A 15,165-nucleotide genomic window follows, 5' to 3' on the forward strand; every position below is an offset into this window, starting at 1 on the left:
TATTAAAAATATAGAGGAACTCAGGGAATATTGCTTATGTGAGTCCTTCCCCATGCTCATGCTTTGGTATGAGGACTGGCCATGAACACTGTACATGTGTAACTGTAGAACTAAGACTAAATGATGGGATATGTAACAGAATAGTACATAATTATTACATGCTCTCAAAATGTAAAAATAGAGGAAGAAAGGAGAGAGCATATGGAAAGTAGAATACATGCATATACTATGCAATTAATCATTTAGGGTAGAGAGCACAGTTTGTACACATTTGTCCACCACTTCTTCTCCACACTGCCTGACCTTTGAGACCCTTACAGATCTTAGTTTCCAAATGTTCTCCCAATTACAATATCTCCGCTGACTCCCCTGGTATTGCAATAGTCTTTTTGGATAAAATCTTTCTTTACCTAAGTCTGGGTTTGTTTTTTTATTTGACAGCTTCTAAGTACCATTTTAAGCTAAAATAAACCTGGAATACCTGGGAAAAAGGCTGATTTTAGGACTCAGGCAGAGAAAGTATGTGATGAGCCTGGGATCATCTTTTTGTACCAGAAAGTAAGAAAATACTCTAAGAATATGGGCGCATGTCTAAAGGACACGGAAACCAGCTTGAAATGGCTCTCACTAGCCTAACACGGGACAATTTTGGCAGCAAAATAAATACTTATAATAACTTATTATCTCACTGAACAAAAATCAAATCCACTGAGAAATCACGAGTGCATAAGATATAAAAATAAATGAATTACTTGAAAATTTGACACAGAATTTACATAGTTTCAAAGAACCACTTCACAAAATACTTATTAATTACAAAGAGGAAAGAGAGGAATCTTTACAATGGATGAGCTTGGCACTTTAAGTCAGAGTTAACATAACCAGTAATGGAATGAATGGAAATCATGTCCTTCCCAATGGGATGCAATGAAACTACAGCCTCACTTCTGTGCTAGTCCTGCTCAAGATGCCTAACTTGAATATAATCACAAGGAAACCTCATAAAACATATGTTGAGTGACATTCTATAAACAAACTGTCCTGGAATCTTCAAGACTTTTTGTAGTTAGTTGTAGGCATGTAACCTACTTCTGGCTCATAGATTTAAATGAGAGATTCTCGAAGGTGACATCACCAAGATGGAGGAATAGACAGTCCCCAGCGTCACTCTCCCCCACAATAGACCAATTTACAATTACTAAAAAGCAAGGTCTACCAACCTGGAACTGTTGGAGCTTGCGGGAAGAGGAGGAGAGACCTGCGGAGTTCATCAAGGAAGGAGAAGCCATGGTGGGAGAAAGAAAAATCAGCTCTGACAATTTCAAGCCCTGGCTGTTTCAGGGCCAGCCCAGTGAGAGGTGGGAAGAAGTTGTAATACACAAGGAGCAGGAGCCAGCAAAAGCCACAGCTAAGCCTGTTGCATGGCATTACCTGGAGTCTGCAGAGGAGACGAGTGCCTTGAAGTGCACCCTTCCAGCCTCCAAGCCAACAAGACCACCGACAGGGTTCCTGTGGACCCACATCGGAGCCAGGAACTGCAGTCAGCTGAAGCAAGGAAACACCCAGAGGTCAGTGAGTTATCGCAAGGGGCTCAAGTATGGCTTGACCCTTGGGAAGGATTTGGAGTGTGGGAGGGAAGCTGGCCTACTGGGAGATCACTGGGGTAAAGAGTGGGCAGCTATTCTGCCTTCTGACCAGCAGAGGCCCACTTAGTGGAAACTGGTCAGGGTGACAGAAATGCAGGGGGCACAGTTTGCTGGAAAGACTCAGTCCTGGGCTAGAATTTCCACACAGTCCAGGTGTGTTTGAACTCACAAGACCCAGAAGTGATTAAAAGGCCAGTAATTAATCTCCTTTATTGTTATTGGTCTGTTCAGATTTTCTATGTCTTCTTGGCTCAGTCCTGGGAGATTGTGTGTGTGTCCAGAAATTTATCCATTTCCTCCAGATTTTTGAATTTGTTGGCATATAGTTGTTTATAGTAGTCTCGAATGATTCCTTGTATTTCAGATGTATCAGTTGTAATATCTCCTTTTCCATTTCTAATGTGTGTTATTTGGATCTTCTCTCTTCTTTTTTTAGTTAGCCATGCTAATTAAAAAAAGTTTGTCAATTTTATTTATCTGTTCATAAAACCAACTTTTTGATTCACTGATCTTTTGTATTGTTTTTTGGGTTTCAATTTCATTAAGTTCTGCTCTGATCTTAATGATTTCTTTCCATCTGCTAACTTTGGGTTTGGATTGTTCTTGTTTTTCTAGTTCTTTAAGGTGAAGTGTTAGGTTGTTCACTTGCCATCTTTCCATTCTTCTGAAGTAGGTATTTAATGTGATAAATTTCCTCCTTAGTACTGCTTTTGCAGTATCCCAAAGGTTTTGGTATGATGTATCATTATTTTCATTAGTTTCAATAAATTTTTTGATTTCCTGTTTGATTTCTTCTTGGACCCATATGTCATTAAGTAGAATTCTGTTTAATTTCCATGTGTTTTTATAGTTTCCAGAGTTTTGTTTGTTATTGATTTCTAATTTTAATCCATTGTGGTCTGAGAAAATACATGGGATAATTCCAATTTTTCTGAATTTGTTGAGACTTGATTTGTGACCTAATATGTGATCTATCCTTGAAAATGATCCATGTGCTGATGAGAAGAATGAATATTCTGAGGTTGTTGGATGGAATGTTCTGTAGATATCTACTACATGACCCAGCTATCCCACTGCTAGGAATATACCCAGAGGAATGGAAATCATCAAGTCGAAGGTATACCTGTTCTCCAATGTTGACTGCAGCACTCTTTACAACAGCTAAGAGTTGGAACCAGCCCAAATGTCCATCATCAGATGAGTGGATACGGAAAATATGGTATATCTACACAATGGAATACTACTCTACTACAAAAAAGAATGAAATACTGCCATTTGCAACAACATGGATGGACCTAGAGAGAATTATATTAAGTGAAACAAGTCAAGCACAGAAAGAGAAATATCACATGTTCTCATTTATTTGTGGGAGCTAAAAATAAATAAATAAATAAATACACAAAAAAATTGTGCGGGGGGGAGGGAAGAAGACATAACAATTACAATTCCTTGCAATTGATACGACAAGCAAACAGAAAGGATATTGTTGGGAGGGAGGGGGGAGAGTCAGGAGGGAGGGAGGTTTCGGTAATTGGCCACAATAATCAACCACAGTGTATATTGACAAAATAAAATAAAATAAAATTTTAAAAAAAGGCCAGTAATTAATATTTGGTCCACAAAAAAAGCCTTCTTCAGAGAATTACCAGCAAAGCAGCAATTTAGCACAACCACAGAGCTCAAGTTCTGGTCCCCATAGAAAATTCCCCCAATTTTGTAATTAACCAAACTACTCCCAGACACAAAGCTCTGATATTATCCAGTAAGAACACCTATAAAACCTAGAAGGGGTAGCAGTCTCATCAAATGCCCAGGCATCAGTGTAAAGACACAAAGATCGAGAAAGAGCAGAGAAATATGACACCAACAAAGGAAACAAGTGAAGCAACAGTAACAGACCTACAGGAACAGTGGATTTATGAAATGTCTGAAAGAGAATTTAGAATGACCCTCTTAAGAATTGTAGTGGATTGAATTATATCCCCCCCAAATTCACTAAATTTTGAATTGTGTCCTCCAAGTTTTATGTATTAGAAACTTAGCCTCACTGTGACTGCTAAGAGGGTGGGAAATCCTATTATGGTAATTGAAAGGTGGAGACTTGGAGAAGTGATTGTATTGTAGGACCATGCAGCAGTGAATGGATTAAAAATGGTGGTCAGGGGAGTGGTTCTGAGGGCATTAAAAGAAGAGGAGAGTCTGTCTTTCTCTCTCTCTCTTGCTCTGCTCTGCTCTCTCTGTCACCACCATGAGATGGACCTTGGACCTCCCAGCCTCAGAAACTGTAAGCAATAAATGTTGTGTTCTTTATAAATCACCCAGTTGCAGGTATTTTCTTATAAGCAACAGAAATGGACTAATACAAGGATGTTCAGTGAGTCACAAGAATATACAGATAGAAAATTAAATGATATCTGGAAAAAAGTCCAGGAGCAAAATGAGAACCTTGACAAAGGAATCATCAAATCAATCAAAAAAAAAAAACCAAATAGAAATTCCAGAAATAAACGATACATTATCTGAACTGAAAAACTACATAGAAAGCTGCAACAGCAGACTTAATCTAACAGAGGAAAGAATCAGTGACCTTGAAGATAGAACATACGAAATTATCAAATCAGAAGTGCAAAAAGAAAAAAGAATAAGAAAAAATGAAACAGAAATATAGGAAATATGGGACTCCCTCAAGTGAAATAATCTCCACATAGTTGGAGTACCTGAGGGAGAGGGAAAAGGAGGAGATGTAGAAAGCATATTCAATAAAATAATAGCTGAAAACCTCCCAAGTGTGGAGAAAGATGACAGCATCCAGGTACAGGAAGGTCAGAGGTTGCCAATAAAATCCAATCCAAGGAGGAACACCCCAAGGAACATAATCAAATTATCAAAAACCAAAAATAAAGAACTGAAGGCAGCAAGAGAAAAGAAACATATAACATTCAAAGAGGTCTAATACATCTTTCAACAGAGTTCTCAGTAGAAACCCTATAGGCCAGAAGAGGATGGGATGATATATTCAGGGTGCTGAAGGAAAAGCCTGTCAGCCAAGAATTCTCTATCCAGTAAAACTAACCTTTAGACATGAAGTAGAAATAAAGTCTTTACCAGACAAACAAAGGCTAAAGGAATTCCTCAGCACTAGACCTGCCTTATGAGAAATGCTAAAGAGTGTTCTTCAGTCTGAAAGAAGATGATGCTAAGCAGCAACAAGAAAGCATCTGAAGGTACATAATTCATTAGAAAAGTAAGCTCACAGACCATCTCAGAATATGGCATTGGAATGTAATAAGGGTGGTGAATAAACTGCCTATATCCTTAGTATGAATACTAAAGGACAAATCTAACATGACACTAACATATACGACAACCATATGAGAGACAGGCAATATTAAAAGATGTAACTTGAAACTATTGTCAAAAAGTGTGTGTGTGGGGGGGGGGGCGTGATGCTAAAGTGTAGAGTTGGCTTTGTTACTAAGTTAAGTTGTTATTAAGTCTAAAATAATCTGTTATAACTATAAGATGCTTTTTTGTAAGCCTCATGCTAACTATAACACAGAAACTTATAAGAGACATACCATAAATACATAGTGAGAAATCAAAATATGCTCCTAAAGAAAACTACTCAATCACAAAGGAAGACAGTGTAAGATCAGAAAAAAAAAAAAAAGGATCAACAAAACAACCAGAAAAATAGGAATAAAATGGCAGTAAGAAATCCCTATACATCAGTAACAACTCTAAATGTAAATGTATTCAATGTCCCAATTAAAAGACACGGAGTGGCTCAATGGATTATAAAACAAGAAGCAACAAGATGCAGCCTACAAGAAAGTCACCTCACATATAAAGACACACACCATCTAAAAGAGAAGGGACAGAAAAAGATCTTTCATGCAAATGGAAACCAGAGAAGAGCAGGAGTTGCTATATTTATATCAGATAAAACAGACTTCAAGCCAAGGAAAGTGAAAAAAGTTAAGGAAGGTTGTAATATAATGATAAAGGGATCAATTCAACAAGAGGATATAGCAATTCCATATCTACACACCCAACTCCAGAGCACCCAGTTATATAAAGGAATTACTATTGGGAGAAATAGACTCCAACACAATAATAGTTGGATACTTTAAAACCCCACTTTCAATTAAGAACAGATCATCCATACAGAAAGTCAATCAGGAAACATCAGAATTAGTCTCTATTGTAGACTGAGTGGACCTCACAGCCTGTATTAGTCCGTTTCTGTTGCTTATAGCAAAATACCTGGAAGTGGGTGATTTATAAAGAAAGCAAAATTTATTGCTTTCAGTTTCTGAGGCTGGGAAGTCCAAAGTCCAGGGAACACAGCTAGTGAAGGTCTTCCTTGGTGATGGCTTCAGTGACACAGGGTATCACATTGCAAGATGGAGGAAGCAGAGAGAGACTAACGTCTCATGTGCTCTTCTTTTAAAGCCCTCACAACCACCCCTCTGACCACCATTATTAATCCATTCACTATGGCATGGTTCTATGATCTAATCACCTCTCCAAGGACCCACCTTCCAATACCATAATAGGATCTTCCATACTCCCAACAGTCACAGTGCGGGTTAAGTTTCTAATACGTGAAACTTGGGGAACACAATTCAAGCTTCAGTGAGTTTGGAGGGACTACACAGCCATATATAGATCATTTCGTCCAACAGCTTTTCTCAGAAGTGCATGGAACATACTTTAGAACAGACCATATGTTAGGTCACAACACAAGTCTCAACAAACTTAAAAAATATTTACATCCTATCAACTCCATTGTTTGGCCACAATGGAATAAAACTAAAGATCAACAACATAAGGAAAACTAGAAACAATAAAAATACATGGAAATTAAACAGAATGCTCCTAAACAATGAATGGGTCAAAGAAGAAAACAAAAAGGAAATTAAATCATTCCTGGAGATAAATGAAAATGAAATACAACATACCAGAATCTATGGGATACAGCAAAACCAATTCTTTTTTTGTCTTTTTATGACCGGCAGTACCGTGCTCAGCCAGTGAGCGCACCGGCCATCCTTATATAGGATCCGAACCCGCGGCGGGAGCACTGCTGCGCTCCCAGCGCCGCACTGTCCCGAGTGTGCCATGGGTCGGCCCAGCAAAACCAATTCTAAGAGGGAAGTTTATACCAATAAATACCAACACTGAAAATAAAAAGGGTTCTAATAAACAATCTATCACTGTGCCTCATGGAACTGGAAAAACAAGAACAAACCAAGCCCAAAATGAATAGAACGAAATAAATAACAAATATCAGATCAGAAATAAATGAATTTTAGATTAAAATAAACCACAAAAGATGATTAAACAAAGAGTTGGTTTTCCAAAAAGACAAACAAAATTGATAATCTGTAGCTGGACTAATGACAAAAAAGAGAGAAGACTCAAATAAATAATATCAGAAATGAAAAAGGAGACATTACAACTAATACCACAGAAATACAAAGGATCATAAGAGATTACTGTAAACAACTAAATGTGAAGAAAGTGTAAAACCTAGAAGAAATGGATAAATTCCTGGACACATACAACTTACCAAGGTTGAATCATGAATAACTAGAAAACCTAAACAGACAAATAACAAGTAATGACATTGAAGCAGTAATAAAAAATCTACAACAAAGAAAACCCCAGGACCACATGGCCTCACTACTTAATTCTACCAAACATTTAAAGAACTAATACCAATTCTCAAACTCTTTCAAAAAACTAAAGAGGAAGGAATTACTTCCAAATTCATTCTACAAGGCCAACATTTACCTCATACCAAAACTGAAAAAAGACACAGCAAAAAATAAAACTATAGACCGGTATCCCTAATAAACACAGATGTGAAGATCCTCAATGAAATACTAGCAAACAGAATCCAATGTGTTTTAATCCAACATGTTAAAAAGATCATTCATCATGATCAAGTGGGATTCATCCCAGGGATGCAAGGATGGTTCAATATACACAGATCAATAAACATGATACATCACATCAACAGAATGAAGGGAAAAAAACAACACGATTGTTTCAATAGATACAGAAAAAGCAGTTGATAAAATCCAACACCCTACCATGATAAAAACACTCAATTATTTAGGTATGGAAAGAATGTACCTCATCACAATAAAGGCCATATATGACAGACCCACAGCTAATATCATACTGAATGGACAAAAATTGAAGGCTTTTCCTTAAGACCTGGAAGAAGACAAGGATGCCCACTTTCCCCACTCTTATTCAATATAGTACCGGAAGTTTTAGCCAGTGCAATAAGGCAAACGAAAGCAATAAAGGCTATGTAAATTGCAAAGGAGGAAGTTGATCTATCCCTATTTGCAGATGACTTGATCCTATACATAGAAAACCCTAAAGACTCTATCAAAAAATTACTAGAAATAATAAATGAATTCAGTAAAGTGGCAGGATACAAAATCAACACACACAAGTCAATAGCCTTCCTATATGCCAATAATAAAATAGCTAAAGAAGAAATCAAGAAAGTAATCCAATTCAAAATAGCTACCAAAAAGTGAAATACCTAGGAGTAAATTTAACCAAGGAGGTGAAAGACCTGTACAATGAAAACTATAAAACACTGGTGAAAAAAATTGAAGACACAAATGAATAGAAAGATATCCCATGTTTTTGGGTTGGAAGAATTGACTTCATCAAAATGTCTGTATTACTCAAAGAAATCTACACATTCAACACAATTCCTATCAAAATACAAATGACATTCTTCACAGAAATAGAAAAAACAATCTTAAAATTTGTATGGAACCACAAAAGATCCTGTATAGCTAAAGTAATCTGAACAAAAAGAACAAAGTCGGAGGCATCACAATTGCTGACTTCAAAATATACTATAAAGCAATAATAACCAAAACAGCATGGTACTGGCATAAAAATAGTCAAATAGCCCAATGGAACAGAATAGAGAGACCAGAAATAAACACACACACTTACAGCCAACTGATTTTTGACAAAGGCGCCAAGAATATACAGTGGAGAAAGGACAGTCTCTCCAATAAATGATGCTAGGAAAACTGTATATCCACATGCAGAAGACTGAAACTAGATCCCTATCTCTCACCATACAAAGAAATCAACTCAAAATGGATTAAAAACCTAAATTTAAGACCCCAAACTGGAAGAAAACATAGGGGAAACATTATACGAAATGGGAGTGGGCAGCCCTTTTCTGAGGAAGACTGTAAAGTCACAGGCAACGAAAACAAAAATACACAAATGGGACTACCTAAAACTGAAATGCTTCTGTACAGCAAAGATACCATCAGCAAAATGAAGAAACAACCTAGAGAATGGGAGAAAGTATTTGCAGACTATACATCAGACAAGGGACTAATTATCCAGAATATATAAGGAACTCAAACAACAGCAAAAAACCAAATAACCCAATTAAAAAATGGGCAAAGGATCTGAACAGACATTTCTCAAAAGAAGACATACAAATGGCCCAAAAACACATGAAAAAATGCTCAAAATCACTAATCATCAGGGAAATGCAAGTTAGAACCACAATGTGATGTCATCTCATCTCCAAAAGACTATTACAAACAAAATGGAAAATAACAAATGCTGGTGAGGACGTGGAGAAAAGGGAACCCTCCTATATTGTTGGTGGGAATGCAAATTGGTACAGCCATTGTGGAAAACAATATGTAAGTTCCTCAGAGAACTAAAAATAGATCTATCTTCCCACCCAGCTATTCCACTACTGGGTATATACCTGAAGGAAATGAAATCAATATATCAAAAAGACACCCGTACTCCCATGTTCACTGCAACACTATTCATAACAGCCAAGAGATGGACTCAACCTAAATGCCATCAAAGGATGAATGAATTAAAAAACTGTAGTGGAATAATATTCTGCTATAAAAAGAAATGATATCCTATAATGTGCAGCATCACAGGTGGAACTGGAAACCATCATGTTACGTGAATTCAGTGGAGCGGCACAGAAAAGCAAATACCACTTGATCTTGCTCATATGTGGTGTGTGAACCTAAAAAAAATGTGGTTCGCATAGAAGTAGAGAATAGAATCATGGTTACTAGAGGTCAGGAGGGAGGGTTGTGTGTGTGAGGGGGGAGATGTGGTGAACTAATGGGTACAAAACTATGCTATCTACCCTAAGTGAGTTGTTGTGTATATGCATGTATTGCAACAACACACTGTACCGCAGAAATATGTACAAGTAAAGGTTAAAAAAAAAAAAAGTAAAACACAACAGATTTAAATGAGATAAACTGGAGTAAGCTTTAGGAAAAGCCATCATTTTCCTAATAAAAAACAGGGTTGGCTTAGCTGGCATACACCTTTTACCCTTTGCTCTTTCCCTTCATTCTTGTGTCTAATAGATGCCATGCACATATGTAGAAGAATGTAGTTCCCTGCTTGAAACTATGAAGACTAAAGTCACAGACTGTGACAAAGCAAAAAAGAAGAAACAACCTGGTTCCTTTAGCAATTACACCAAAGCTGGACCAGCTACCTTATAGGCTCCTTATTACATTACCTCTTATTTGATTAAACTGTGTGATTGGATTTCTATCAGGAGTGACCAAATGAAAATCTATCCTAAACAACTTGCTTTACCATTTTTTTTTTTTTTTTTTTGTCTATTTTAACATGTCTAGTTCCCTTCCCTGACCCCAACATTTTCTATTGGTAATTTTATTGGTATTGCATATGTTTACAAATTAATTTATGGAGAATTGGTTTTTTTATGATTTTGAGTCTTCTTTAAGCATATCATATACCTCTCCATTTGGTCTAGTCTGCTTTTGAGGCTTAAGTAAGATTTTTTTTTTTTTTTTTTTTTTTTTGTCTTTTTCGTGACCGACACTCAGCCAGTGAGTGCACCGGCCATTCCTATATAGGATCCGAACCCGCGGCGGGAGCGTCGCCACTCCCGCCCCGCTCCCAGCGCCGCACTCTCCCGAGTGCGCCACCAGCTCGGCCCTTAAGGAAGATTTTAAAGTTTTCTTCATATAAATTTGCACATCGCTATACAGTGAACGTTTGTGTTCACCCAGAATTCATATGTCGAAACCTAATCCCCAATGTAAGGGTATTTGGAGGTAGGACCTTTGGGAGGTTATTAGGTCATCAGAATGGGTACCCTCAGGAATAGGGTTAGTGCCCTTAAAAAAGAGATTCCGGAGAGATCCCTCACCCTTACCCACCGTGAGACACAATAAAAAGACTGCATTTATGAACCTGGAAAACGGCCCTCACCTAACATAGAATCTGCCAGTGCTTTCATATTGGACTCACCAGCCTCTAATACTGTAAGAAATGTTTGTTGTTCATAAGCCATCCAATCTCTGGTGTTTTTGTTACAGCAGCCTGAAGGGACTAAAACACACAAGTTTCTACTATAACCACTGTTTGTTTTAATCTGCTGTGTAATTGATACAAAGGGGAGAACATGTTTTTTCTGAATCCGAAGAGATCTGAAAAGTCTTTAACACTAGTTAATTATGACAAAATCAGTCAAAGTAATCATTTGGTTAAGTATTCCAAGGTCAATTAGTAAATTAAAATTCAATTATCTAAAACAAAAATACAACGAGTACTTTCTATGATATATCAAACAAGTAAAAATTGTTCTCAAGGTTAAGACCTTCATAGAATGGTAAATAGAAGCTCCTGGGAAAGCTTCTTGCAAACACAAACTCAATTTTATGAAAACGGAAAAGAAAGACTATTTACCTCAATCTTGCTTGTGTTAACTCTTTTTAGTGTCTTAAGATATCTAGTTTATAAGTATTCTCCAGCCTTCTTTATTTTTATATGATTACTAATATAAGCTCAGTGTATTCTCAAAGCACTTGATACTTTAGAATGTCTTATTCTTCATGGATCTTAAAGTTTTGTTTGACAGATATAAATATAAAACAGAACAAAAAAATCCCCACACAAATAAATAGGTAATTGCTCACTGTAATAAAAGATTGTTGGATGGATAAGTATGAGCAAATAATATGAGGTGAGAAAAACAAAATGTAAACTTCTAACAATTTAAATAGGCACGGATAAAATATGAAGTACAAGGCAAAATTCACATGACTATTTCATATATTTAAAAAAGATCCACCAGAGCAAAACACTGAATCTTCAAAGAAATTTTGCCCTCTTGCTAGCCTGTTTTCAGCACAGGCAAACGAAAAAGGATACTTTAGTGGATAATTTGGTGGAAGTCCCCGCTGGACGAAAACCTGGAGCTGGAACTATCGCGGGAACGCTAAGCGGCATTCAGATCTGCGCATGCTCTGCTGGTGAAGTAGCAACCCTCCTCCCTCTAGTCGGAAGTCCAGGTTTGTTTATTAAATTACGACTGTCGTAAACTGGGATTTCCTGACGACTTCCTGGCTTTACGATGACAATAACTATGGCGGCCGCCAGTGGTAGATTTCAAAGTGCGAAGAGTATCCAAGATCGTAAAGAACAGACCCGGATTGCCAGAGCTGAGGTGTTGCGCCAGGTACCTCCGTTGGGGGCTTTTGTAGGAATTTAGATTTGTGGGAGTTGAGGGTTCCCGGGAGCTTGCCCACTCCCCGCTTCCCTCACCACCTTGTTTGGGTGGAGTCTCTCCTTGCGATGCCGGTAAACTCTTATGTATCTCCCGCCCCCAGATGGTCTCGCAGGTTCCAGTTACTTATTGTCTTTTCAGGATGATCTGTTTCTTTTTCTCCAAGTTCCCTTACCTTCTGAGTCATCCATTTTTTTACATTTCTAATACCGGGACTGCGGACTTCCTAGGTACTCTGCTAGCCTGTCATTGCATCTGCTCTTATCTGAAATGTGTTTTATTGTTTGTTTGTTTGTTTCCAGTAACACATGTAAGGCTTGTTTGAGTAGACTTTGTTTCATTTCATTTGATGTTTCATTCTCTAGTCTTACTGTTGGTATCAATTCCAGACTTATCGTAAGCCCTTACTGATCCAAACAGGAGTTCACACTAGAGATCCAGAAAATTTAGCCTTTCAGAAAAGGTTGAAAAGTACTGTATTTCTTATTAAGATTGAGATGCATAGAGGTAACATACAAAGAATGGAGGAAGTAACCGTACTGAATTGTGCGACAGCTTATTCAGTATATAAGAAGTGTGGCGATGAAAGGGAAAAGTTGTACTTGGAGAGCAACAGAGTGTTCAGTGAGAGTTTTTGATTGTGTTTGTTTTAAGATGATAAAGTCTTAAACTAGTTTAAATGCAGATGGAAAGGAGCCAGTAGAGAAGAGGTAGAGAAGACAGAAGGGAGAAAGGGGTAATGACTACCGCTAGATTTTAATGGGAAATAGTGTGCAGTTAGAGTTGGACAGGTGAAAGGTTGGTATTGTTCCCTGATTTCAGCATATGTAATATACATGTATAATAAATATTCTTCATCTTCATCTTTTTGGTGTTTCAAGCAGTTTTTGGAGAGAGTAGGGTATATAAGCTGTGATAAATTTTACAGTAGAGATATTCATAGAGTTTGAGAAAGACCAAACCCAGCTTTGGAGTTTGGGAGAGAGAATGAGAGGGCAGGAACAATCTTCTAGGAAAAACTTTGTTTTATTTGATTATTGTTGAAGGATGAATAAAAATTAGCAATATGATAATTTCTTTTTAGAAAGCTGATTCATCCTGAAGCATTTTGAGGGGCTGGATACTGGGGTGTGAGCAATGCGTATTGAAGGCATGGAGGTCAGTCTAAAGTCTAAGGCAGTAGCCATGGGGATGGTGAAGGGAAAAGAGATTCCAAGTCATATTTGAGGTAGGGAGTTTAGGGAGAGGGGAGGGTCTAGAATAGGTCCCAAGATTCTGACCCTGAATGATGGCTCCATTCACTGGAGATTGGTAATGTGATTGGTAATACAGAAGGAGAGGGCTTTTGTTTTTGTCTGTCTTTGTGCACTGGTAGAAGTAGATTCCTGGCAAGGAACAGACCGTTCATTCACGAGCAGGTAGGTATATATGAAAGCTGGACAGGTTTTTGTTTGCCTTTTTTTGTGAAAAGCAGTTGGTTCAATTGGCAGTTTGTCTTTTTTGTTGTTGTTGCAGGCTAAAGCCAATTTTGAAAAAGAAGAACGGCGTAAAGAACTTAAGCGACTCCGGGGTGAGGATACCTGGATGCTACCTGATGTGAATGAGCGAATTGAACAATTCTCACAGGTGAATACCAACAGGCTTACTTGGTGTAAGATTATCTGTCTTTTTCTGTACTTATTTAAGTTAATATCAGAAGAACAAGTTTATAGACGTCATAAGATAGGGAATGAATATCACATAGTTGGCATTACCGAATAGTTTTATCTCTCTGGCAGAAGTGTTACAATATAATATTTCGGATATTATAACACTGAAAAGATTTTTTTACTTGAGTTGGCAGTGAGAATGCTTAGCTTTAAATATTTGTCCCACTTATAGCAAGCTTATGGATCTAAAAAATTATATATTTTTGTTGGGGGGCAGCTAGCTGATATGGAAATCTGAATCTGTGACCTTGTTGTTATCTGCACCATGGTTTCCCAATTGCGCTAACTAGCCAACCCACAAATTATACCTTTTAGCTTTATGTCTTGATTATTTTTTCTGTTTCAAGCCTTGTTTTCTCTTCATGCAATATTTGAAATTTGTTTTTAATTGACATAATAATTGTATATATTTGTGGGATACAATGTGAAATATAGTAGTCCCTCATTATCCATGGTTTCATGTTCCTCTGTCTCCGTTACTGGCCATCTATTGTTACCCATGGTCTGCCATAGTCTGAGAGTATTAAATGGAAAGTTCCAGAAATAATTTATGAGTTTAAATTGCATACCATTCTGAGTAACATGATGAAATCTTGAGCCATCCCTCTCTGTTCCTTTATCACAAGAAGGGGAAGTACAGTACAAGATATTTTGAGAAAGAGAGAGCACATTCACATAACTTTTATTACAGTATATTGTTATAATTGTTGTCTTTATCATTGTTGTCTTTATTATTGTTGCTAGTCTCTCACTGCTAAACTTTATCATAGGTATGTATATGTAGGGTTCAGTACTATTCTGCTGTTCCGGTCATCTGCTGCAGGTCCTGGAACACATACCCTGCTCATAAGGGGGGGAATATTGTATATAATACATTATTGTTAACTCTGGGCACCATGGAGTACAGTAGATCTTTAAAACCTATTTTTCCAGTCTAACTAATATGTTGTACCCTTTAGTCACCATCTTCCCTTTCTCCATTCCTTTTCCGTCCCCCCACTGCACCCTCCTCCTACAATTTTAATTAATGCTGTCTTATTTTATTTCTTTATGGCCTAATAATCATGTATAAATTTTTGGGGGACCATAGAGAGCTATTATGTGTGTGTGCGTGTGTATGTATGTATGCACAGATATGTTTTGTACAAGAGTACTTCAAAAAGTTTGTGGAAAAATAGAATTGAAAGATTATACAAATCTTTCCAGGAAGTTTTTGACG

At 37.3% G+C, this 15,165-nt stretch overlaps 1 protein-coding gene across 4 annotated transcripts in view; it reads left to right on the plus strand.

Moving 5' to 3' along the window:
- Window positions 1-12,083: 12,083 nt before the first annotated feature.
- The window catches only part of CWF19L2 (CWF19 like cell cycle control factor 2), a 99,751-nt gene continuing 96,669 nt past the window's right edge, over window positions 12,084-15,165 (plus strand). For 3 of the 4 annotated variants that reach the window (XM_063093804.1, XM_063093805.1, XM_063093806.1), the window contains exons 1-2: window positions 12,084-12,189; window positions 13,753-13,863. In XM_063093804.1, the coding sequence (XP_062949874.1) occupies window positions 12,085-12,189; window positions 13,753-13,863 (216 nt within the window). In that variant the 5' untranslated portion in view covers window position 12,084. Of the gene's footprint in view, window positions 12,190-13,609; window positions 13,656-13,752; window positions 13,864-15,165 lie in introns of those variants that run through there. The other variant, XM_063093807.1, reaches the window with a different exon arrangement.

This window comes from Cynocephalus volans, chromosome 4, assembly GCF_027409185.1.
Source record: "Cynocephalus volans isolate mCynVol1 chromosome 4, mCynVol1.pri, whole genome shotgun sequence".
In the NCBI taxonomy this organism is placed as follows: domain Eukaryota; kingdom Metazoa; phylum Chordata; class Mammalia; order Dermoptera; family Cynocephalidae; genus Cynocephalus; species Cynocephalus volans.